The 25,719-nt window shown below is 40.6% G+C and overlaps 1 protein-coding gene across 2 annotated transcripts in view; it reads left to right on the forward strand.

Moving 5' to 3' along the window:
- The window catches only part of PAPOLG (poly(A) polymerase gamma), a 45,317-nt gene that overhangs the window by 8,264 nt on the left and 11,334 nt on the right, over positions 1 to 25,719 (forward strand). For both annotated transcript variants that reach the window (XM_062209486.1, XM_062209485.1), the window contains exons 4-14: positions 2,079 to 2,160; positions 2,768 to 2,877; positions 5,170 to 5,223; positions 7,487 to 7,598; positions 11,179 to 11,268; positions 18,069 to 18,207; positions 18,828 to 18,900; positions 19,690 to 19,810; positions 20,138 to 20,222; positions 20,881 to 20,934; positions 25,316 to 25,435. In XM_062209486.1, the coding sequence (XP_062065470.1) occupies positions 2,079 to 2,160; positions 2,768 to 2,877; positions 5,170 to 5,223; positions 7,487 to 7,598; positions 11,179 to 11,268; positions 18,069 to 18,207; positions 18,828 to 18,900; positions 19,690 to 19,810; positions 20,138 to 20,222; positions 20,881 to 20,934; positions 25,316 to 25,435 (1,040 nt within the window). The remainder of the gene's footprint in view (positions 1 to 2,078; positions 2,161 to 2,767; positions 2,878 to 5,169; positions 5,224 to 7,486; positions 7,599 to 11,178; positions 11,269 to 18,068; positions 18,208 to 18,827; positions 18,901 to 19,689; positions 19,811 to 20,137; positions 20,223 to 20,880; positions 20,935 to 25,315; positions 25,436 to 25,719) is intronic.

The following is a 25,719-nucleotide window of genomic DNA, read 5'->3' on the forward strand; positions in this document are numbered from 1 at the left end:
TGCCATTGCAGCCATTTGGGGAGTGAACCAGCAGATGGAAAACCTACCTCTCTCTCTCTCTCTCTCTCTCTCTGCCTCTGTAACTCTGCCTTTCAAATAAATAAATAAATCTTTTAAAAAAATCATTGGAGTATTCTATACACAAATGGGATAAATTTTAAATAATTTTGAACCCCAATTCTAGGCATTTTGGTTCAATAGGATAGCTATGGGAAAGAGCATTATACCCTGGATTTTGTGTATCATTCTCATAAATCATACAAAGATCATATTTTTAAAAGCAGAAAGGCAAACCAAAAAACTTTTTAAGGTCCTGGGCTTCTGTATCCTTTTGATTCATGTTAGTCATCAATAAATTTTTTTTTTAACTTTTTTTTTTTTTTTTTTTTTTTTTTTTACAGAGTGGATAGAGAGACAGAGAGAAAAGTCTTCCTTTTTGCCGTTGGTTCACCCTCCAATAGCCGCTGCGGCTGGCGCACCTCGCTGATCCGAAGCCAGGAGCCAGGTGCTCCTCCTGGTTTCCCATGCAGGTGCAGGGCCCAAGGACTTGGGCCATCCTCCACTGCCTTCCCGGGCCATAGCAGAGAGCTGGCCTGGAAGAGGGGCAACCGGGACAGAATCCGGCGCCCCAACCGGGACTAGAACCTGGTGTGCCGGCACCGCAAGGCGGAGGATTAGCCTGTTAAGCCACGGCGCCGGCCCAGTCATCAATAAATTTAGTGACTCCTTTCTAGCTATAAAATTGTGAAACTCTTGAATCCTTAATATGCGTTAAACAGCATGTAGCATAATATACATAAAAATACAGATATTTTTCTAGTTAAGCTGCAGGTATTTGTACTTGGCATTATGGAAATACTGAAAACTAGTAGTACAGTTCTCATTTTTGAGAGATTTAAATGTTGGTGAAGAGATAATTTACGTACAAAAAAGTTCAGTAAAGATAGAATAAATTTCAAGATTATAATGGTTGAGGAGCACAGGGGAAAAAGGACTTATTAAAGAATGAGGATAATCAGGGAAGGCTTTATAGAAGATATAGAACTTCAAATGAACTTTGAAAAATATATGGTTTTAAGATATCCAGAAAGGATGAGCAAGGGACATTGACAGATACAATAGAAAGGAGATTAAATTCCTTCAGAAAGGAAGACCAGGAGACAAGAACAGTACATAGGATCATACTTTGGAGATTTTTAGTACCAGGCTCAAGGATCTTTACCTCAGTCATCAGAGAAGAGTACATTTGTAAGTATTGAGCAAAAGAGCTATATAACATAAGAATAATGTAAGACCATTAGCCATTGAATTTTGTACAACATAAAGAGAAAAGAAAGACTAGAGACAAGGAGTTAGCTTAGCATATTATTAAATATCCGAGAATTAGAAGAATAGTAAATAGAAATGAAGCAGCAAATGTGAGGGCTATAACCTATGAATTAGTAAGCAAGGAAGTATTTAGGCAATAAGGATAATGAAGAGCAGTAGGGAAACCAGAGTAGACACCTGTCTTTTATCAAGGATGAATTTTGCTTGTTTAAGGCATCGTTATTGAAGTGTATCAGAATATCTGAGAATGTCTGAGAAAAAATATCTGATGAATAATTAGAATTGGCTTTGAAGAGAGGTAAAAGTAGCTTTTTAAGTTAGGGTACAAAATTGAAGTTGTTAGATTAGCTCTCATAAGGAGATTGTGTCAAGAATGACCCCACTTACAGAAAGGTTGCAGATCTAGAATCAAGAAACTGAACATACATATTGATAGTTAAGAGTTTCTTAGTGACCGCTTAGTGTGTTGAAGCCAAACACAGACAAGTGGAGTCAAGTAATAAAAAATCTTTTTCTTAAAATAGAGATATAGGCCTGTGTAGTGGGCTTCAACTTGGTTTGTCTTCTCTGAGTCTCTGAGAATATCCTCTTTGCTTCAACTTGCAACCTGAAGAACTTTTAGAAATTTCCTCTTACTATGGTTAATTAATGTACATTTATTGATTAATGTATCATTTAGTCGACTAAATGGCATAAGTATTTAGGTGTTTTTTATGCTAAATATCTTGAATACTTTTACTTTATTCTAGAATCTCCCACCTTCTGTTGTGGCTACTGTTGGTGGTAAAATTTTCACATTTGGATCCTATAGGCTTGGAGTACACACCAAAGGTAACTTCTTTTTTATGTTCTGGTGATAGAAACTTTCAGTAGTAATAGTCTTTTTTTTTTTTTTTTTTTTTTTTTTTTGACAGGCAGAGTGGACAGTGAGAGAGAGACAGAGAGAAAGGTCTTCCTTTGCCGTTGGTTCACCCTCCAATGGCCGCCGCGGTAGGCGCGCTGCGGCCGGCGCACCGCGCCGATCCGATGGCAGGAGCCAGGTGCTTACCCTGATCTCCGATGGGGTGCAGGGCCCAAGGACTTGGGCCATCCTCCACTGCACTCCCTGGCCACAGCAGAGAGCTGGTCTGGAAGAGGGGCAACCGGGACAGGATCGGTGCCCCGACCGAGACTAGAACCCGGTGTGCTGGCGCCACAAGGCGGAGGATTAGCCTACTGAGCCACGGCGCCGGCTAGTAGTAATAGTCTTACTTGTTGTTTATAACTAGAAAAGATTGAAGAACACAATTCCTGGTACTCATAGCTAACCATTATTAACATTTTCTTATATTCATCTTCATACTTTCTTTATACATGCTTGTATGTTCTTTATTTTTTCTTCTTTAACAAAATATAATACATAATATACTCTTCTGATAAGAAATACTTTGATTTGCAGGAGCTGATATTGATGCACTTTGTGTAGCTCCAAGACATGTAGAGAGATCTGATTTTTTTCAGTCTTTTTTTGAAAAACTGAAACATCAAGATGGCATTAGAAACTTAAGAGTAAGTATCCTCCAGCATTTAATATTTAGTCATAGTAGCAAATACCTGGAAAAGCAAGGCTTATGATTATTGAAATGTTTCTTAGAAAGTTGCTGTGTCTTGTTAAAATAATGCATAAAAATTAAGAAATATGGACTTTATAGAGATTTGAGTTATATCCAGAATCTACCACGTCGGCTCTTAGACCTTAGTCAAGTTACCTGTTATTTATGAGTTTTAGTTTTCTCATCTGTAAAACAGACACGATGATAACTTTTTCTAAGGTTTTCATCAGAACTGAGATAATTTACATAAGCTATTTACTATAATGTCTGATAAAGGATTGATATGCGTCAAATTATGGGTGCTACTATGTGTGAAGTTCAGTTAGTAATTTTTTTTTTCAAGATTTTATTTTATTTATTTGAAATCCAGAGTTACAGAGAGAGAAGTCTTCCATATGCTGGTTCACTCCCCAGATGGCTCCAACTGCCAGAGCTGGGCCAGAAGCCAGGAGTTTCTTGACAATCTCCCACGTGGGTGCAGTGGCCCAATCACTTGGGCCCTCCTCTGCTGCTTTCCCAGCCAGGTGCATTAGCAAGTAGCTGGATCAGAAGTGGAGCAGCCAGGATTCGAATTAGTACCCATATAAGATTCTGGCATCACAGGCAGCAGCTTAACCTCCTCTACAACATCTGCCCCAGTTAGTAATTTTTTTTTTTTTTTTTGATAGGCATATTTTTAGACAGTGAGAGAGAGACAGAGAAAGGTCCTCCCTTCCATTGGTTCACCACGGCGGGCACTGCGCCGATCTGAAGCCAGGAGCCAGGTGCGTCTTCCTGGTCTCCCATGCAGGTGCAGGGCCCAAGCACCTGGGCCATCCTCCACTGCACTCCCGGGCCACAGCAGAGAGCTGGGCTGGAAGAGGAGCAACCGGGACTAGAACCTGGGGTGCCGGCGCTGCAGGCAGAGGATTAGCCAAGTGAGCCACGGCGCTGGCCCCCAGTTAGTAATTTTGTAAAATTTATTTACTTGAAAAAGTTACAGAAAGAAAGAGGGAGAGAATTCCAGCTTCCTGGCTTTGGCCTGGCCTAGCCCAGGCTATTGCGGCCATTTAGGGAAACATGGAAGATCCCTGTCTTCATCTGTGTCTATCTGTAACTGTTTCAACTAACTAACTAAATAAATATTTAACCAAGGGGCTGGCACTGTGACATAGCAGGTTAAGCCTCCATCTGCGCAGACTGGCATCCCATATGACACTGGTTCGAGTTCTGTGTGCTCTGTTTCCAATCCAGCTCCTGCTGAGGTGCCTTGGAAGGCAGCAGAGGATAGCCCAAATGCTTGGACGCTTGCACCCATGTGGGAGACCTGAATGAAGCTCCTGGGTCCTGGCTTCGGCCTGGCCCATCCCTGGCTGTCATGGCCATTTGGGGAGTGAATGCCTGCATGGAAGATTTGTTCACTTGTGCACTCTCTCTCTTTCTGACTTTCCTATAAATAAATAAAAATCTGGGACCGGTGCTGTGGTGTAATGGGTAAAACAACCACTTGCAGTGCCGGCATCCCATATGGGTGCCGGTTTGGGTCCTAGCTGCTCCACTTCTGATCCAGCTCTCTGCTATAGCCTGGGAAAGCAGCAGAGGGTGGACCCAGTGCTTGGGACCCTGGACCCATGTAGGAGAACCAGAAGAAACTTCTGGTTCCTGGCCCAGCCTCTGCCTGGGCACTGGTTTATATCCCAGCAGCTCTTCCTCCTATCTGGCCCTCTACTTATGGCCTGAGAAAGCAGTGGAAGATGACCCAAGTGCTTGAGCCCCTCCCACCCACGTTGTAGACCCAGAAGAAGCTTCTGGCTTCCAGTTGCCTCAGCTCCAGCTGTTGTGGCCATTTGGGGAATGAACCAGCAGATGGAAGACATTTCTGTCTGTAACTTAAACTCAAATGAATACAACTTTTTTTTTTTTTTTTTTTGAAGATTTGTTTACTTTATTTGAAAAGCAGAGTTAGAGAGAGAACCATCTGCTGGTTCACTCCACAAATGGCTTCAACGGCTGAAGCTAAGCTGATTCGAAGCCAGGAACTTCTTCAGGGGACTGGGGCAATGCTCAGCTGCTTTCCTAGGCACCATTAGCAAGGAGCTGGATTGGAAGTGGAGCAGCCAGGATTTGAACCTGATCCCCTTTGGGATGCTGGTGCTGCAGGCCAGGACTTCAGTGCACTGTGCCACAGCACTGGCCACAATAATAAAATCTTTAAAAAAAAAAAAAAAAAGAATTACACTTGTGTTACAGTTGTTTTTCTTTTTTGTAGGCTGTAGAAGATGCCTTTGTACCTGTTATAAAATTTGAATTTGATGGTATTGAAGTAAGTATTTAAATTTTGTTTTCTTTCATTTGAACTATTTAACCTAAGAATTTTTTGTTAGAAGAAAGTTTTTTGTCTCATTTTTGTATCAGACAACATAGGCACATATTAAAGAATTAAATACTAGTGTTTTCTATTTCTATTGACTTCCTCAACATGGAAAATGAACTAACCTCTATCCCTATCCCCATGACTTTTATTTATGTTCACCCTCTCGTTCCTATAATCTCTTTAAAATAATTGTGTTATTTTAATTTTGGTTGGAACAATATTCAGTGTTTACATTACTATGATCTTAGAAACAGTACTCAAAGCTTATCCCTAAGTATAATAGAGTTTCTTCCAGAGTAGATTGCTTTGAGTTTTGTTTGCTTGTTTTTGTATACTTAGGACCAGTTCAAACCCAATCTCTTCTTGTCTAACTCTCTTAAGTAAATTTAGATTGATCAGGTATTATGTCATTATCATGTTGCAAAAATCTGACCTCCATGACTGGTATACACCTGGGCATCTTCCTTTAATGCCATCCTGGAATTTTCTTTTGCTTCTCTCAAGTTTTTTTACTCTTATTTTAGTGGAGTTCATTCACTAGCTTCTTGAGAGAGAGTACATTTTTCGATGTCTTGCTTGTTTAACAATGTCTTTATTCTATTCTTACATTTGATAATTTAGCCAAGTGTAATATTCTAGGTTTTAAGAGAATTTTTCTCAAAATTTTGAAGATCTTCTTTTACTGTCCTCTCCCTTCTCTGCTGCCTTTGAGAAATAGTGTTCTCCTCATTCTTTGTATTTAAGACTGATTTTGTGCCGGCGTCGCGGCTCACTAGGCTAATCTTTCACCTGCGGTACCAGCACCCCGGGGTTCTAGTCCTGGTTGGGGTGCCAGATTCTGTCCCGGTTGCTCCTCTTCCAGTCCAACTCTCTGCTGTGGCCCAGGAAGGCAGTGGAGGATGGCCCAAGTGCTTGGGTCCTGCACCCACATGGGAGACCAGGAGGAAGCACCTGGCTACTGGCTTTGGATCGGCGCAGTGCGCCAGCTGTAGCAGCCACTTGGAGGGTGAACCAATGGAAAAAGAAAAGACTGATTTTGTCTCCCTGGGGAAACTTACATGATTTTTTTTTTTTTTTTTTTTTTTGCTTTCATGTTTGTAAAATTCATGATAGTATTCTTTAATATCTGTTTTTTCGATCAATGTAGTGGTACTCAGTGATCCTCTTTGAATTTGGAAACTTTTTTTCCTAGCTTCATGGAACATATATTGAATTCGATTAGATTTTCTGCCTTTATTTTCTCTTTTTTTTCTGGAAGTCTAACATTTGTATGTATCAGAGCTGCCTTTTTTTTTTTTTTTTTTTTAATCTCTTCCCACATCTTCATATTTTTGTTGTGGTTATATACGTATTTATGGCCTCCTTTATTTCCTAGGTATAACATTGTTTATCTGCTTTCTAACATCTATTGGATCTGTTAAGGCTTGTCCATCTGCTTTCTAGCTTTCATAGCTTTTGCTCTTGTGTTCTGTTATTCTCATTTTTTTTTAAGATCTATTTATTTATTTATTTGAAAGAGTTATACAGAGAGAAGGAGAGGCGGGGTGGGGGGGTTCCCATCTGCTGGTTCACTCCCCAGTTGGCCACAACAGCCAGAGCTGTGCTGATCCAAAGCCAGGAGCCAAGAGCTTCTTCTGGGTCTCCCACGTGGGTGCGGGGGCCCAAGGACTTAGGCCATCTTCTACTGCTATCCCAGGCCATAGCAGAGCTGGATTGGAAGTAGAACAGCTGGGATTTGAACAGCTGCCCATTTGGGATGCCTGCACCACAGGCGGCAGCTTTACCCTCTACGCCACAGCACTAGCCCCTCTCATTATTCTTAATGGGTTATGCCTTTAACATCAAAATAAAACTGAGCAAAAAAGCAAAGCAAAATTTTCCTGACATAATAGTGGGAATTCAAGAAGGAGTGAATATAAGTGTGTGCTGAATCTCCCATCTTCATCTAGAAATCCGCTAAAGAGATCTTGATGTCTTGGTTTTGGTTTTTGATTTTTTCGGCATATATGCTAAAATTGTTTTCCTTGAAGTTTTAATTACCTTAAACTTTCAATGATTTGCATGTGAGATTGCCTACATAGACTTTTTGAAGTTTTGGTAGAACTTCTCAAACTAATAATTAGAATTTTTTACACTTTTGAGGGCGGGGAGGATGGATAAGAAAGGAGGAAATGTAATATTGCTCTTTTTTTTTTTTTGCCTCTTTCCAAAGATTGATCTAGTCTTTGCAAGACTGGCAATACAAACAATATCAGATAATTTAGATCTAAGAGATGACTCTCGCCTGAGAAGTCTTGACATAAGGTGTATTCGCAGCCTAAATGGTAAGCTTATAAAAACAAATTTTAGATCTCTGCTTGAAAACAAATAGATTAATGAACTTTTCTAGGGTTTGGACTAACTCAAAAATGGCTTTGTAATTTTCTTTATACAGTAAATTAAGTAAAAAACACAGATTTATTTGAAAGTTTGTTTATAATAGTGACTTGCAAACTTATTGGTCTCACAACATCTTTAGATTTCATGGTTATTGAGAATCCCAAAGCACTTAAATTTATATAGATTATGTCTGTTGATATTTACTGTATTAGAAATAAAACTGAGACATTTGAAAAATATCAGTTCAGTTAGAAATGACAATAATAATAAATCATTTATAAATCAACATAAGCAAATTTTTATGTGTGAAGAATGGCACTTTCTTTTGCACTTTTTTGCAAATTTCTTTTAGTTTAACTTACTAGAAGATAGCCAGATTGTCATATCTGCTTCTACACTCAACCTGTTGTAATAATTTGTTTTGGTTAACATATAGTAGGAAAATCCAGCCTCTTAGAGAGATTGTATTTGGGAAGGGAAAGAGTATTATAATACCCTTTTCAGACATTTGTGGTTATTATTTTTTTTTAAGATTTATTTTATTTATTTGAAAGACAGAGTCACAGAGAGAGGTAGAGCCAGAGAGAGAGAGAGGGCTTCCATCTGCTGGTTCGCTCCCCATATGACCACAGTAGCTGGAGCTAAGCTGATTCAAAGTCAGGAGCCCAGAGCTGCTTCTACTTCTCCCATGTGGGTGCAGGGGCCCAGGCACTTGGGCCATCCTCTGCTGCTTTCCCAGGCACATTAGCAGGGAGCTAGATTGAAAGTGGAGCAGTCGTGACTCAAACTGGTGCCCATATGGGATGCCAGTGCTGCAGGCCAGGGCTTTAACCTACTGTGCAGCAACTCTGGCCTCTGTGGTTATTGTTTGATACAACAAAATTTGACCAGTGACAAATTTTCTTGCTAATGAGTTTATTGTGGAATAATAATTATATAACAAATTCATCCTTTTCAGAGGTACAGATAGATAACTACTTTAGTATATTTGCACAGTTAAGCACTATTGATTTTAGAACTTGTCATCACCTTCAAGAGATCCCTCATGCCCATTTACATTTTCTCTTCCAACCCCCAATCCCAGGAAGCCACTATTTTCCATCTCCATAGATTGACCTTTTCAAGACGTTTCATATAAATGGAATCATATAATACGCAGTCTTTTGTGTCTGGCTTCTTTCACTTAGCATATTTGTGATAAAAGTGACAGTTTTTTTTTTTTAATTGTTTTATTTATTTGTAAAGCAGAATGAGAGAGAGAAAGAGAGAGAGAGATATCTTGTATTCATTGATTCACTCCCCAAATGGCTGCAACAGTCAGGGCTGGGCTAGGTCAAAGCCTGGAACCAGGAACTCCATCCTCATCTCTCACTTAGGTGTCGGGGCCCAAGTACTCCGGGCCATCTTCAGCCACCTTCCCAGGCACATCAGCAGGGAACTAGATCAGAAGTGGAGCAGCCAGGATTGGGACCTGTGCCCATAAGGGTTGCCAGTGTGGCAAGTGGTGGCTTAACCTGCTGAGCCACAATGCCAGCTCTCAGTTTTTGTTGTTTTGAGAGGCAGAGAGATGTGAGAGAACTCCCAATTGCTAGTTCACTTGGCAAGGACTGGAGCCAGGAACTGGGAACATAATCCATATCTCCCATGTGGGTGGCTTCTCCCCACAGTTTGTGTTGATGGGAAGCCATAGTTAGGAACCAGAGCCAGGAAGTGAACCCAGGCACGCCTATGAGAAGGATGTGAATGTCTTAACATCTATACTAAGCTCTCACTCCCAACTGATAGTTTTGTTTTGTTTTTTTTTTAATTTTTTAAAATTTTTTAAGTTTTTTTAAAATTTATTTGAGAGGTAGAGTTACAGAGAGAGAGGGAGAGTCAGACAGAAAGATCTTCCATCCACTGGTTCACTCCCCAAATGGCCACAATGGCCATAGCTGGGCCAATCTAAAGCCAGGAGACAACAGCTTCTTCTGGATCTCCCACGAGGGTGCGGGGGCCCAAGGATTACAGGCCATCTTTCACTGCTTTCCCAGGCCACAGCAGAGAGCTGGATAAGAAGAGGAGCAGCCGGGATAGGAACCAATGCCCTTCTAGGATGCGGGCGCTGCAAGCAGAGGCTTAGCCCACGATGCCACAGCGCCAGCCCCCAAGTGATAGTTTTTTAAAGGTTAATTTGAATATAGAATCTAAAACTATATCAGTGAATTTTAAAATTAAAATCCATTGGTTTGTCTTGTTTGCATGAATGTTTTACCCATGTATGGTTATTGTGCTAGGATAACTTGGACTATTGGAAAATAATGATTGGAAAATAACTATTGGAAAATAATGATTCACAAAGCTATTTCAATCTTCCAAATGTTAACACACATCACTATAAAACTTTTTGAGTCACATCCATTAATATTATCACAGTCTCATCAGAAAAATTTTATGTGTTAGAAAGGTGTCAAGCTTATGTAAGTTGTCCAAAATTCTAATTTAATTTGAAAGCCTTAATTTTATTACTGGTAGCAAATTTTGTCAAATGTTTGCCTTGAAATGAGGGGGTTATTTTGTTCATTAAAAAAAAAAAAGATTTATTTATTTGAAAGGGTTACACAGAGAGATGAGAGGCAGAGAGAGAGAGAGGTCTTCCATCTGATGGTTCACGCCCCAATGGGTCGCAGCGGCTGGAGCTGCACCCATCCGAAGCCAGGAGCCAAGAGCTTCTTCTGAGTCTCCCACATGGGTACAGAGGCCTAAGGCCTTGGGCCATCTTCTACTGCTTTCCCAGGCCAAAGTGGAGCGCTGCATTGGAAGTGGAGCAGCCAGGTCTCAAACTGGAGGCCATATGGGGTGCCGGCGCTTAAGGCCAGGACATTAACCCACTGCACCGCAGCACCAGCCCCTATTTTGTTCATTTTTAACAAAGTGTCTATGAATACCCAGTTGTGAATAACCATGGTTTTTCTGTCAGTCACTTTCTCTCTCTCTCTCTCTCTTTTTTTTTTTGACAGGCAGAGTTAGTGAGAGAGAGAGAGAGAAAGGTCTTCCTTTTTCCATTGGTTCACCCCCCCCAAACGGCTGCCATGGCTGGCGCACTGCACCGATCCAAAGCCAGGAGCCAGGTGCTTCCTCCTGGTCTCCCATGCGGGTGCAGGGCCCAAGCACTTGGGCCATCCTCCACTGCCTTCCCGGGCCACAGCAGAGAGCTGGGCTGGAAGAGGAGCAACCGGGACAGAATCTGGCACCCCAACCAGGACTAGAACCCGGGGTGCTGGCGCCACAGCGGAGGATTAGCCAAGAGAGCCCCGGCGCCGGCCAAACCCACTTTTAATTTTAGATTGCAGTATCCTGTACTTTTTATTCCTTCAAAAGCAAAGTAATTTCTCCTAAGTGCTGAATTTCAAATAGTTATAGAAAATAGACCCCAATATGTTATTAACTTTTATACTTTTAACATTTGGAAGTCTGGAAATAAGGGTATTTGAATTAGCTGGATTTTGTTGCATAGTAAAAAATGAATACTTTTGTCTTTCACAGGATGTAGAGTTACTGATGAAATTTTGCATTTAGTGCCAAATAAAGAAACTTTTAGACTCACCTTAAGAGCAGTCAAATTATGGGCAAAAAGTAAGTATCTGAAGTCATTTATGTTTGCATTATAAAATTTTAATTCAGAGTTATTGATTCTGTCTAAGGCCAGTAAACTTTTGGAATAGCTCTTAGCTTTTCAGGTGCGTTGGTTATGGTTTCCCAATGTGTGACTCTCCCTCCTCCCTTGAGTGAAAACTGAAAGCTTTCCATCTGGGGTTTCAGGATGGCAGTTAAAATAAGTCAGAACTTGGGACCAGCACTGTGGCATAGTGGGTAAAGCTGCCACCTGCAGTGCCAGCATCTCATGTGGGTGCTGCTCTACTTCCAATCCAGCTCTCTGCTATGGCCTGGGAAAGCTGTAGAAGATGGCCCAAGTCCTTGGGCCCCTGCATCTACGTGTGAGGACCTGGAAGGAGCTCATGGCTTTGGATTGGCACAGCTCTGGACGTTGCGGCCATTTGGGGAGTTAACCAGTGGATGGAAGACCTTTCTCTCTCTCTCTCTCTGCCTCTCCCTTTGTAACTCCACGTTTCAAATAAATAAGTCTTAAAAAAAAAAAAAAAAAAAAAAAGGTCAGAACTTGAAGAATGAAACTTCATTTGTTTTTGAGCTCCCTGTGGGAAAGACCATCTTGTTTATCTTTGTATCTCTATTAACAGCAAAGAGCCTGATTTTTTTTTTTTTCTTTTCTTTTTGTAAGATACATCCATTCATCCACCCAAAAGGCAGAGTTAGAGGGAGAAACAGAGATCTTCCATCCACTGGCTTGCTACCCAAATGGCCATAATGTCTGGGTCAAAACCAAGAGCTTCCTCTGGGTCTCTTACATAGATGCAGGGACGCAAACACTTAGTTCATCTTCCTCTGCCTTCCCAGATCATTACCAGGGAACTGGATTGGAAGTGGATGGAGCAGCCAGGACTCAAACAGGTGTCCTTATGAGATGCTCCCATCCAAGGCAGCAGCTTAAGCCGTTGAGCCACAACACCAACCCCAAGAGTCTGATTCATAACGATTTAATTAACTTATTAAATAAAGAGCCTGTAGTGATGGTTTTAACTTTTTTTTTATCTTCCAACATTTTCCGAATAAAACCTAGAACTATATTTTTTTAATATATATGGTTCATAAAAGTACCTAATCCTTGGGTCAGTGCCGCAGCTCACGAGGCTAATCCTTCGCCTGCAGCGCCAGCACCCCAGGTTCTAGTCCCAGTCGGGGCGCCGGATTCTGTCCCAGTTGCTCTCTTCCAGTCCAGCTCTCTGCTGTGGCTCGGGAAGGCAGTGGAGGATGGCCCAAGTGCTTGGGCCCTGCACCCGCATGGGAGACCAGGAGGAAGCACCTGACTCCTGGCTTTGGATCGGCACAGAGCGCTGGCCGTAGTGGCCATTTGGGGGGTGAACCAACAGAAGGAAGACCTTTCTTTCTGTCTCTCTCCCTCACTGTCTAACTCTGCCTGTCAAAAGAAAAAAAAAAAAGAACCTAATCCTGAGCTAGCATAACACATTCTATGTTATCTGTAGCTACAGTCATGTGTTACTTAACAATGAAGATATGTACTGAGAAATATGTCCTTAAGTGATTTCATTATTGTGTGAACATCATACAGTTCTACATGGTATAGCCTTCTGCACACCTAGGCTACATGGTGTAGCCTATTGCTCAGACTACAAACCCACATAGCATTTTACTAAACTGAATACTGTAGGCAGTTGTAGCACAATGGTAATTACTTGTTTATCTAAAGATATCTAAACATAGCAAAGATACAATAAAGATACTGTGTAAAAACTAAAAATGGGCCAGTGCCACGGCTCACTAGGCTAATCCTCCACCTGCGGCACCGGCACCCCAGGTTCTAGTCCCAGTCGGGGCACCGGATTCTGTCCTGGTTGCCCCTCTTCCAGGCCAGCTCTCTGCTGTGGCTCAGGAGTGCAGTGGAGGATGGCCCAAGTGCTTGGGTCCTGCACCCCATGGGAGACCAGGAGAAGCACCTGGCTCCTGGCTTCGGATCAGCACAGTGCACCGGCCACAGCGCACCAGCCGCAGTGGCCATTGGAGGGTGAACCAACGGCAAAAGGAAGACCTTTCTGCATCTCTCTCTCTCTCTCACTGTCCACTCTGCCTGTCAAAAAAAAAAAAAGAAAGAAAAAAAAAAAAAAACTAAAAATGACACATCTATATAGGGCCCTTACTTGAATGGAGCTTGCAGGACTGGACGCTACTCTGGGTGAGTCAATTAAGATTGAATGTGGAGGCCTAAGACATCACTACACACTACTTACAGATTTTATTAACACTATAGACTAAAGTTATGCTAAATTTATTTAAAAGTTTTTTTCTTTTTTTATTACTAAAGATTGATTTATTTGAAAGAGTCACAAAGAGAGATGGGGAGAAAGAGAAACAGAGAAAGAGATATTCCATCCGCTGGTTCACTTCCCAAATGGCTACAATAGCCAGCTGATAGCTTCATCCTTGTCTCCCATGTGGGTGGCAGGGGCATGAGTACTTGGGCCATCTTCTGCCATTTTTCCTTGGCATGTTAAAAGAGAGCTGGATTGGAAGTGCAGCAGCCAGGACATGAGCCAGTGCCCTTATGGGATGCCAGTGCTTGTAGCGCTCAACCTGCTGTGCCACAACTTCATCCCCAAAAAGTTTTTTTTTTTTTCTTGAATGACACAATAACCTTAACTTACAGGAACTTTTTTACTATATCAGTTTTAACTTTCTCAACTTTTTTTTACTTTATCAATAATACTTAGCTTAAACATATAGCTGTATAAGAATTATTTTCTTTATATCCTTATTCTACAAGCTTTCATCTATTTTTAATTTTTTTAAAACTTTTTCCTAGAAACTAAGAAATACTTTAACTTAGGCTTACACAAGATCAGTATCATTATCACACTTCACATGCTATGCTGGAAAGTCTTCAAGAACAAAAACACACATGTAGCTGTTGTCTCCTGTGATTACAGTGCTGCCTTCTGGATCCCTGAAAGACCTGCTTGAGGCTCTTGAAGTATCACTCTTTTCAGAAAGATGTCCATGTTGGTTAGATTTTTTTTCCCCCCTAAGGATTTATTTATTCAAAAGTCAGCATTACACAGAGACAGAGTAAAAGATAAAGAGATCTTCCATCAGCTAGTTTACTCCCCTGATGGCTGCAATGACTGGAGCTGGGCCAGGCCAAAGCCAGGAGCCTCAAGCCTCTTCCAGCTCTCCCCATGGATGGCAGGGACCATCTTCCACTTGGGCCATCTTCCACTGGTTTTCCCAAGCCATTAGCTTCAAGCAGAATTGGAAGTGAAACAAACAGTCAGGACTCGAATTGGCACCCATATGGAATGCCAGCATTACAAGCAGCAGCTCAACGCACTATGCTGTGATGCAACCCCTGATTTCTTTTTCCATCATTAATTAGCTTGTAAGCAGATAAATGCACTATAAACATTCTTCAATGTTTGTGTGTGGTTTTTTTTGCTTTTTTTTGTTTTTTTTTTTTTTGTTTTGTTTTGTTTTTTTACAGGCAGAGTTAGACAGTGAGGGAGAGAGACAGAGAGAAAGGTCTTCCTTCTGTTGGTTCACCCCTCAAATGGCCACTGAGGCTGGCACACTGCTCTCCCATGTGGATGCAGGGCCCAAGCACTTGGGCCATCCTCCACTGCTTTCCCAGGCCACAGCAGAGAGCTGCACTGGAAGAGGAGCCACGGGGACAGAATCCGGTGCCCCAACTGGGACTAGAACACGGGGTGCCGACGCTGCAGGCGGAGGATTAGCCTAGGGAGCTGCGGCGCTGGCCCTACATTCTTCTCTGTTAACGACAACTTTGAAGTATTGGAATCCTTGTTTTCAAACTTTTTTTCTTTTTTAAGATTTATTTATTTGAAAGGCAGGATTAAAGAGGGGGAGAGACAGAAAGGTTTTTCATCTGCTGGTTCACTCCCCAGTTGGCCACAACAGCCGGAGCTGGGCTGATCTGAAGCCAGGAGCGTCCTCTAGGTCTCCCAAGTGAGTGTAGGCGCCCAAGCATTTATGTCATCTTCCACTGCTTTCCCAAGCCATAAGCACTGAGCTAGATCAGAAGAGCAGCATGTGAATCCCATCCATGTGGGATGCCAGCACCACAGGCAGAGGCTTAGCCTACACCACATCCCCAGCCCCCTATTTTCAAGCTTTTCAACAAACTTGTTGAGGTCTGCAAAGGTGTCTGCCAAACCATTCTTTGTGACTTTTCTTCCCCTGTAGTTTCCTTTTCCCTTGTATCTTCAGCTTTTCATCCACGAGGCAATAGGAATTTTTCAGCTCCATTATATTATAATCTTGTAGTATCATCATCATATATGCACTCAGCCATTGACCACAACACTGTTAGGTGGCACATGACTATACATATAAGTTGTGCTGTACTTCTGGCACCAGGTTGTATATACTCTAAAATAGCAATCTGATAAAACTTTCTGTGATTACAGAAATGTTTTATGTCTTTACTGTCGAATACAGTAACCATGTGGCTCTTTGGCACTTGAAATGTACAGCTAAGGAACTGAATTTTTAAGTTTTCATTTCAGTATATTTAAGATTAAATAGTGCCCAAAAGAAGTGAAAACATATGTTCACATAAAAACACAAATGTTCACAGCACCATTATTCATGATATAGCCAAAAAGTGGAAACAGCCACATGTCTATGAACTGTGAATGAGTCAACAAATGATGACATCCATACTATCAAATATTACTTGGCAATAAAAGGAAATACATACATATATGTTACAACATATATGAAACTTGAAATCGTTACGTTAATTAAAAGAAGTCAGTCATAAAAGACCACATATTATGATTCCATTTATATGAAATGTCCATACCAGGTAAATCTGTAGAGTTAAAGTAAGTTAATGGTTGCTTATATCTGGTAGGACTGTGGGGAAAGATGAGAGGTATGACTGTAAAAGTTTGATTTTTGAGGCGGTGAAAATGTTCTAGAAGTGGTTATGACAGTGGTCATACAACACAATGTACTAAAATTCATTGAATAATGTACTTTACATGGATGGATCATACTGTATATGATTATGTAAACAAAACTGTTAGAAACAAATAGCCACAAGTAGTTTATGACTACTGTGTGGGACAGTGAGTCTAAAAAGACCTTAAGCAAGTAGAATTTGTCCTTGGGCTGGAGTATCTTGTGTAGTCAGGTTAAAATAATTTGCAGTGAAGGGATAACCCAGTTTGTCTTTTCTTACAGATTAAATATCATGCTTTGTCAATTCTTAGAGGCATGGTTTTCATATTTAATGTCTGAAATTGATACTTTGTATGTTTTTCTCGTTTGCTTAGTGGGCCATAAAATCATGCTGCATTATGTAGTTTGAAGATATCCTAGGTTTGATAAAATATGGTAATAATATTTTACAGATTGCTATAAAAAGTTATATTGTCATATAAGAAATGAGTTAATATCAGTGATCTATTTTGAAGAAGTGTCCGTTTTCTGTGAAATACTGAAGTTAGTCCTCAAGCTTATACTTGATTTCAAAATTCTACTTGTGGGAGTGAGCAGTTGGCCTAGCAGTTAAGACATCAGTTAGGATACTCACATCAGAATGCCTGGGTTTAGGCTGGCGCCGTGGCTTAACAGGCTAATCCTCCGCCTTGCGATGCCAGCACACTGGGTTCTAGTCCCGGTTGGGACGCCGGATTCTATCCCAGTTGCCCTTCTTCCAGGTCAGCTCTCTGCTATGGCTCGGGAGTGCAGTGGAGGATAGCCCAAGTCCTTGGGCCCTGCACCCACACGGGAGACCAGGAGAAGTGCCTGGCTCCTGGCTTCAGATCAGCACGATGCACCGGCCGCAGCAGCCAGTGGAGGGTGAACCAGCGGCAAAAAGGAAGACCTTTTTCTCTGTCTGTCTCTCTCACTGTCCACTCTGCCTGTCAAAAAAAAAAAAAAAGAATGCCTGGGTTTAATTCCAACTCCACCTGCTGATTTCAGCTTCCCGCCATTGCAGACCCCGGGAGGCAGTTGGATTCCTGCCATCCATGTGGGAGACTTGGATTACGTTCCTGGCTTCAGTGCCTCAACCATTGCAAGCATTTGGCGAGTGAACCAGCAGATAGGAGCTCTATCTGTCAAATAAATACTTTTAAAGTAAAGTACTATTCATGAATATGATTACTAATGAAATATTTATTCCTCTTTATTTTTAGACTCTCCAGATATCTTTCTGTCAACCCTAAATATTCAAAGAGAAGGAATGTCAATAAGGGCCTAGTTGGGCAGTTGGAACTCTGAGGTATTTTATAGAGTATAAAGTAGAGGGAGTAAGATAAGAACTTATGGTTTACTCATAGACTATGGGCCTAGTGTGAAGGTTTCCTTACCAATTTTAATGTCCATAGGGGAAAAATTCTAAGCAGCAGTCTTTTTTCTTTTTTCTAATATTTATTTATTTGAAAAGAGTTACAGAGAGAGAGGTAGAGCCAGAGAGAGATCCTCCATTCTGTTGGTTCACTCCCCAAATGACCACAATGGCTAGAACTATGCTGATCCAAAGCCAGGAGCTTTCTCCAGGTCTCCCATGCGGGTGCAGGGTCCCAAGCACTTGGTCCATCTTCTACTGCTTTCCCAGGCAAAAAGCTGGATTGGAAGAGGAGAGACAGGACTTGAACTGGCTCCCATATGGGATGCCGGCACTACAGGCTGGGGCTTTAACCTGCTGCACCACAGCACAGGCCCCAGCAGCAGTCTTAAGATTACAGTCATTTGATTGAATGTCAAGGATAGTAGGAAGATCTTAATAATAATTAACAAATATTTTAATTGTCTAGGGCGTGGTATTTATTCCAATATGCTTGGATTCCTTGGTGGTGTCTCCTGGGCTATGCTGGTTGCAAGAACTTGCCAGTTATATCCAAATGCAGCAGCTTCTACTTTAGTTCATAAGTTCTTTTTAGTTTTTTCTAAGTGGTAAGTATTCATATGCATACTTTTGACTATTTACTCACTTGCTGCATATATGTAAATTTACTTGAAAATGTAAGAGCCATGCATAGACTTTTTCTGTTTTACATTCCATACGTTAAAAGTGTAAGAACACTACATTTGAGGCAATAGTGGGACATTCAGATGGCAACTTTCTGCCAGGGTTCTATGAATGTGGGCCTTTAGTTTGGAAAAGTGGTTATAATAGATTTGGCTCTGCAAATTACTAGCAATGTGAGACTGCTTAATCTCTGCTTATCTGTTAAACAAGATATTAATGATAGGTGATGCATTATTCTGTTAGTATTTTCAGTAAATATTAGCTGATGCTTTTATTAAAACATCAGAATTAAGTCCATGAAAACAAATGAGAAGGAAGGGAAAGAATCAGATGTAAATTAATTAGCAGCTAATGGACAAAGTAATTTTGCCCTTTCTAAGATCACTGCTTTAAAATAAGCAGTCTTTTCCTTTAAACACATTTTTTTAATACCAAATATCTAGAACATCTGCTTGTATGAAGATTAGAACAATCTGATGATTTTGGTATTTCATGATACCTGAAGTGAGATCTTACGTGAGTTAATTTGCCTTCTTTTTGTTAGGGAATGGCCAAATCCTGTGCTGTTGAAGCAGCCAGAAGAAAGCAACTTGAATTTGCCTGTCTGGGATCCCCGGGTATGTGATTTATAATGGAATTTCATTGAATATTTTAGAAAAAATATGTTTCTTTAGATTACAGTCTAGTTAAAGATAATTCCTCTTGTTTCTTCTTATCTTCCTTCTGTATAACTGTAGTCTTTTTGTTCTCTCTGCTGTGCTTTTTGTGCAAATGATTTAAATCTCTAATGCTGTTCCAAATGTTCTGTTGTGAAGAATCACCCATGTAGGACTAGATGAGTGGATATGTCAACCACAGTGTCATAATCCATTGTGGAAAACTGTCTTACAAGTAATTAGTTATTAATAATAGTGTATTAAAGTACATAAAAGATTTACTTTGCATGCAGTTTAAAGCAGGTTCATGGTTTCAAGATAGCATAATTCCCATGTTCGTTGCATTTTAATTTGCTTTCAGAGTAAGTATGCATTCCTCTGGGCAACCAACAGGAAGTCATCCATTGAGTAGATGCAGAAAAAGGATTGAGAATTATTGGACCAGATAACGTTTTTTGCAGTTATACTGTGTTTCCTTGATTCAAAAAGACCGTTGTTTATTAGATATGCCATCTATTTAGTAGCTGTTCTGAGGAAAAATAAACTTGTTCAGAGTTTCCTTTGATTTTGACTATCAGACTTACACATTCCAACTTCAGAAAGAAATGCAGGTGGGGGGAGATGAACTTGTAAGAATTGAGGAAATGTAGTATTAAATTTATATTTCATATTCTTCAGACTTGTGGGGAAATGAAGTGAGGACAACTGAAATAGGAGAATAGATCAATTATTCTGCTTCTAATTTCACAGGTAAATCCATCAGATAGGTATCATCTCATGCCCATAATCACCCCTGCCTACCCACAACAGAATTCTACGTATAATGTGTCCACATCAACTCGAACAGTAATGGTAGAAGAATTTAAACAAGGTAAACATATTGGCCTTATTGCCCTTTTCATATTCCCACATGGTTTTGGTTGAAAATTTTATTCTTTATTGCAGTTAGAGTTATAACACCTATTCTTCCTAAAGATTTGTCCACATATGAATATTTTTTTTAGTAGTTTTCTAAAGTATGTAATATTAAGGCCAAAAATGAAGCCAGCCCAGTGTGATTGAACTTAATTTTTGTGTTCTGAAAAAAGGGATAATTTATTTACATGTTATTACTCGAGAAATTTGATAAGGTTACTTGTTTGGGGGTCAGGTGATAGAACAGCTGGTAGTTTTCAAAATCACTGCCTTCTTTTTTTAGGTCTTGCAGTCACAGATGAAATCCTTCAGGGAAAATCAGATTGGTCCAAACTACTTGAACCACCAAATTTCTTTCAAAAATATAGGTATTGAAATTTTGCATTTTGTATGTGTGTTGTTTTAGTTTTTCTTTAAGAAGAATGTTAAATAATATAGGTGACAACTCACCTGTATATGTAAGTAAGGTAGAGAATAGGTTAACATAAATCTAAGTGATAACAGGATTTCTTTAGTAGTATCTAATGCAGTATTGATGATTTTTTAAGTGGATTATTTTGGTCTTATTAATTTAATGTATTTTGAGAGGCAGAGAGAAAGAAAAAGGGAGAAAACACCCATTGTTTCACTCCCCAATAGTAACACCAAACTGGACCAAGAGCCAGGACCTCAGTCGAGGTCCCTGATGTGAATAGAAAAGACCCAGCCTTTCCTGAGGTCCACATTAGCTGGAGACAAGTCAGGAGCCATATATCAAACCCTTACATTCCAATTTGGGATGCAGGATTGTTAAACAGCATCTTGACTTCCGAGCCAAATACCTGCCCCAAGTGAGCTGATTTTAAATTGCAGGTATAGAATTAATTTTGTCAAAGTCAGAGGATGTTGTAGCTTTCATAGGTTGTTTGCATATTTAACTCTTTTGTTCATTAGAAAGGAGAGGGAAAAAGTAATGATGGAAAAACAGACCCTAACAATATGTCTGCCTTTTTTTTCTTTCTGATTGTTGCTGGAAATTCTTCATAGACATTATATAGTGTTGACTGCCAGTGCATCAACAGAAGAAAACCATCTAGAGTGGTAAGACTTAGATTTCAATTTGTTTACCTACAATATATGCTAGTATATTTATATGGTGCTTTGCTATTTATAAAATGGTAAGTGCTTGATTTTCAGAATTTTGAAATTGGTAACTAGTATACATAACCATGGAACAAGCTTGTTTAAGAAATGCCTTCAAGTTAATATTCCAGCATCAGGAGTGATATAAAGATATATGTACAGATTTTGCTTTTTGTTGCTTTTCAGAGTGAGATACAAGCAAAAATTTTGGCATGATTTGGACGATTTTGATATCCAAATTCTTCTTACTAAGTTTACTCTCCTTATTGTTATATTTTCCTCCATCAAAACGTAAAGAAAAAGACATTTTATATATCCTTTTATTTTAGAAGAGGGTGGTTGAGTGGCTTCAGAGTTTTAAGTTTCTGTAAATAGATAGGAGATATTTTTGGTCAAGGAGCAGTGTAATCTTTTTTTTTTCTTTCTTTCTTTCTTTTTTTTTTTTTTTTTTTCTTTCTTTCTTTTTTTTTTTTTTTTTTTTTTGACAGGCAGAGTGGACAGTAGAGGGAGACAGAGAGAAAGGTCTTCCTTTTTGCCATTGGTTCACCCTCCAATGGCCGCCGCGGTAGGCGCGCTGCGGCCGGCGCACCGCGCTGATCCGATGGCAGGAGCCAGGTGCTTCTCCTGGTCTCCCATGGGCTGCAGGGCCCAAGAACTTGGGCCATCCTCCACTGCACTCCCTGGCCACAGCAGAGAGCTGGCCTGGAAGAGGGGCAACCGGGACAGGATCGGTGCCCCGACCGGGACTAGAACCCGGTGTGCCAGCGCCGCAAGGCGGAGGATTAGCCTGTTAAGCCACGGCGCCGGCCTGATCTTTCTATTCCATCTAAATTCATCTCTGCCTCCAGTATATTCACATCCCAGACTCCCATTAGGCATAAACACAGTAATGTCTTACTGTTGCTTCAAGGCTTTAAAGATTCATTTATTTATATTTTATGTGAAACGCAAAGTTAGAGGGAAAGGCAGAGATAGAGAGATGTCTTCCATCTACTGGTTCATTCTCCAAATGGCTACAACAACTGGAGCTGAGCCAATCTGAAGCCAGGAGCCTGGAGCTTCTTCCGGGTGAGGGGCCCAAGAACTTGGAGCCATTTTCTGCTGCTTTTTTCATGTACACTAGCAGGGAGCTGGATTGGAAGCAGAGTAGCTGGATCTTGAATCAGTGCCCATATGGGATGTAGGTGCTACAGGCAGCAGTTCAACCTGCTACGCCATAAAACCAGACCCTGCTTTAAGGCTTTAATGCTTATTTTGTTGGTAATTAAAGGGACCTTGTAAATAATCCTTTCACTGAAACAGTGTATTTTTATAGATCCAGGGTCAGGGAGCTATTGTCTGGGCCAAATTCAATCTTTTATTTATATTTTATAACATTTGTTAAAACATCCTTTCTTGGCTTGTGCCTCAGCTCATTTGCCTAATTCTCCGCCTATGGTGCTGGTACTACGCGTTGTAGTCCTGGTTGGGGCGCCGGATTCTGTCCCCGTAGCTCCTCTTCCAGTGCAGCTCTCTGCTGTGGCCCAGGAAGGCAGTGGAGGATGGCCCAAGTGCTTGGGCGCCTGTACCCGCCTGGGAGACCAGGAAGAAGCTCCTAGCTCCTGGCTTTGGATCGGCACATCACGCCGTCCGTGGCGGCCATTTGGGGGGTGAACCAACGGAAGGAAGACCTTTCTCTCTGTCTCTCTCTCACTGTCTAACTCTGCCTGTCAAAAACAAAAAACAACAAAAAAAAAAAAAAACCTTCATTCACATGACAGTGGCTGCTTCCATGCTTCATAGCAAAATTGAATGGTTGCAACAGAAACTGGCTCAGAGACCTAAAATATTTGCCAAACTTGACAGAAAAAGTTTTCAAACCTCCTTTATTAATTTATTTGAAAGTTAGAGTTACACAGAGAGAGAAGGAGAGGCAGAGAAAGAGAGGTCTTCCATCTGTTGGTTCACTCCCCAGTTGGCTGCATCGGCTGGAGCTGGACCGATCTGAAGCCAAGAGCCATAAGCTTCTTCCAGGTCTCCCTTGGGGGTTCAGGGGCCCAAGGACTTGGGCCATCTTCCACTGCCTTCCCAGGCCATAGCAGAGAGCTGGATCTGAAGTGGAACAGCAGGGACAGCATCCATACGGGATGCTTGCACTGCAGGTGGCGGCTTTACCCGCTATGCCACAGTGCCAGCCCCTAAACCTCACATTTAGACAACTGGAATAAATCAAAAGGTTTCATGTATCTACTAGTGAAACGCAATTTTTTTTTTCTTTAATTTTATTTGAAAGGCAGAGTTACAGAGAGGGAAAGACACAGAGAGAGAGATCTTCCATCCACTGGCTTATTCCCCAAATGGCCACAACAGCTGGAGCTGGGCCAATCCGAAGCGTGAACCTTCTTCCAGGTCTCCCGTGTGGGTGCAGGGGCCCTAGCACTTGGGCCATCTTCTACTGCTTTCTCAGGTGCATTAGCAGGGAGCTGGATTGGCAGTCACGCTGGCACTGTGCTGCAGACAGCAACCTAACCTGCTACGCCACAGTGCCAGCCCCCATGAAACACAATTATAATGTTGTAAGCTTTTGTCAGCATTTGAAGAAAAAAATTTTTTAATTAGTTATTTCTAATTCACAGAATAACTAATTCTTAGTTATTTCTAATTCACAGAAGTCACCAGTAAGGTAATAGGACTAACATTAGTCAACATTTCTTAAGTGAAAATGAAGCTGCAGAATACTATTATCATCCTAATAATAGTGAATTTTTCAAAATAGTTTATTTGAAAGAGAGAGATCAATAGATCTTTAATTCTCTGGTTTACTTTCCAGATGGCTGCAACAGCCAGGCCAAAGCTAGGAGCAGGAGCTTCATCTGGATTTCCCACGGGGGTGGCAGGGGCCCAAGCACTTGGGCCATTCTTTGCTTCCTTCCCAGGCCATTAGCAGGGAGCTAGATGAGAAGTGGAGCAATCAGGACACAAACCAAGGCTTATATGGGATGCTGGCATTGCAGGCAGAGACTTAGCCCACTATGCCACAATGCCAGCCTGTGAATTATTTTTTAAATGGAAGGGCTAGCGTTTTGTGAAAATCAGAGCATGTTTGTTTCAGAATTTATGTGCCAGTGTTAGCATTTTTGTTTGCACAATTTAAATATGTCTTAACCTTAGGGAATATACACATTTTTAAAATAATTTTTAAAATTGGTACATTTATTAAAAATAAAGATTAATGGTCTTGTGCTTAAGTATCACTGTGGGCATGTTCTGACTTCCATAAAACATAACTAATTGCAAAAGGCTCTTCACAAATGTACTCGAGGCAGAAATAAACAGGTAAACAGAAAAGATCGACAAGACAAGGCCATTTCAGATATTATTCCCTTTTAGTTAATATTTGCTAGGAGACAGATATTCTTTACATTTACAGCAACATTCTCTGTCACAGGCCGAAGGGCTCACTGTGGCCACAAGTCTCTTCATATTTCCTAAATAGTTTTGTATTTTAGCTATGAAGGTCTATTACTAGAGCTAAACTTATTCCTAACTAGGAAAATTGTTATTTTTCTTCTATTAGAGTCTAATACCTTTCTGGGCCTATTCATTTGCAGAAAGGAGTAGAAACTTTAACCAGGTTCTTCATCTCATTTATCCAAGTGTGATGCCTAATCTTCATATGCTATCCAATTTCTTTAAGATAAAAAGAATGACTCACAACAGGGCCACGTAGATGAGTAAATTCCCTATAGAAGATATCACATTCTTGTGCATCTTCAGTTTCATCTCCTCTGAGTGCAGCTTCGGTACTAGACCCTCCAGTGCCACTGTGCCTCACGGCTTCTAGCCTTAGTGCTATGGTCTCCAGTTCTCAGTGGCCACCTAGGAACCTGAACTCAGCCCAACCCCACTTCCTGTCTGTGCCCCCTCATTTCCACTTAGACATAAGATCCAAAAATAGAAAAAGAATCAGGATCAGATTAAACAATAGTTTTTGTTCATGCTCCAGTCATGGATGGCTACTTTATCTTCAAGAATGCATTAAATATTAAATAGACCAGTTCTTAAAAAAAAATCAGGGAGGGGGGAGGGTTGCGGGTGGGAGGGAAGTTATGGGGGGGGGGGGGGAAGCCATTGTAATCCATAAGCTGTACACTGGAAATTTATATTCATTAAATAAAAGTTAAAAAAAAAAAATCACTGAAGTTGTCATTTACTTGATAGTATTTTTAAAGTCTCTATCATATTGAACTAAATTTTTTAAATGATGTTTAAGCTGCATAGCTAATAGGCTGCTTAGTTTACATGAGTGTAGTTTTCAAACTTAATATTGTTTTAAGAAAAATCTTGTCATTTATTTTAGGGTTGGATTAGTAGAATCAAAAATCCGTGTACTTGTTGGAAACTTGGAACGGAATGAATTTATTACTCTTGCCCATGTAAATCCCCAGTCATTCCCAGGAAATAAGGAACATTATAAAGAGTAAGTTAATTGTTTTTTTAGAGTTATACTTCCTAAATAATGTGAATCTGCATATTGTTCAGATCAGTTATGAAACTGTTTTTAACAGGCATTGATGGAGGGGGGGTGATGTGTTACATATTTGAGTTTAAGTATGAGTGGCCATGCTTTTAAAATTAAGTACATACTACTTTGTATTTATTTTTTTTAAGATTTATTTATTTATTTATTTATTTGAAAGGCAGAGTTAGAGGGAGATACAGAACTCATCTGCTGGTTCACTCCTTAAATGATTGCAATGGATG

Source organism: Lepus europaeus, chromosome 13 (genome assembly GCF_033115175.1).
Source record: "Lepus europaeus isolate LE1 chromosome 13, mLepTim1.pri, whole genome shotgun sequence".
NCBI lineage: Eukaryota > Metazoa > Chordata > Mammalia > Lagomorpha > Leporidae > Lepus > Lepus europaeus.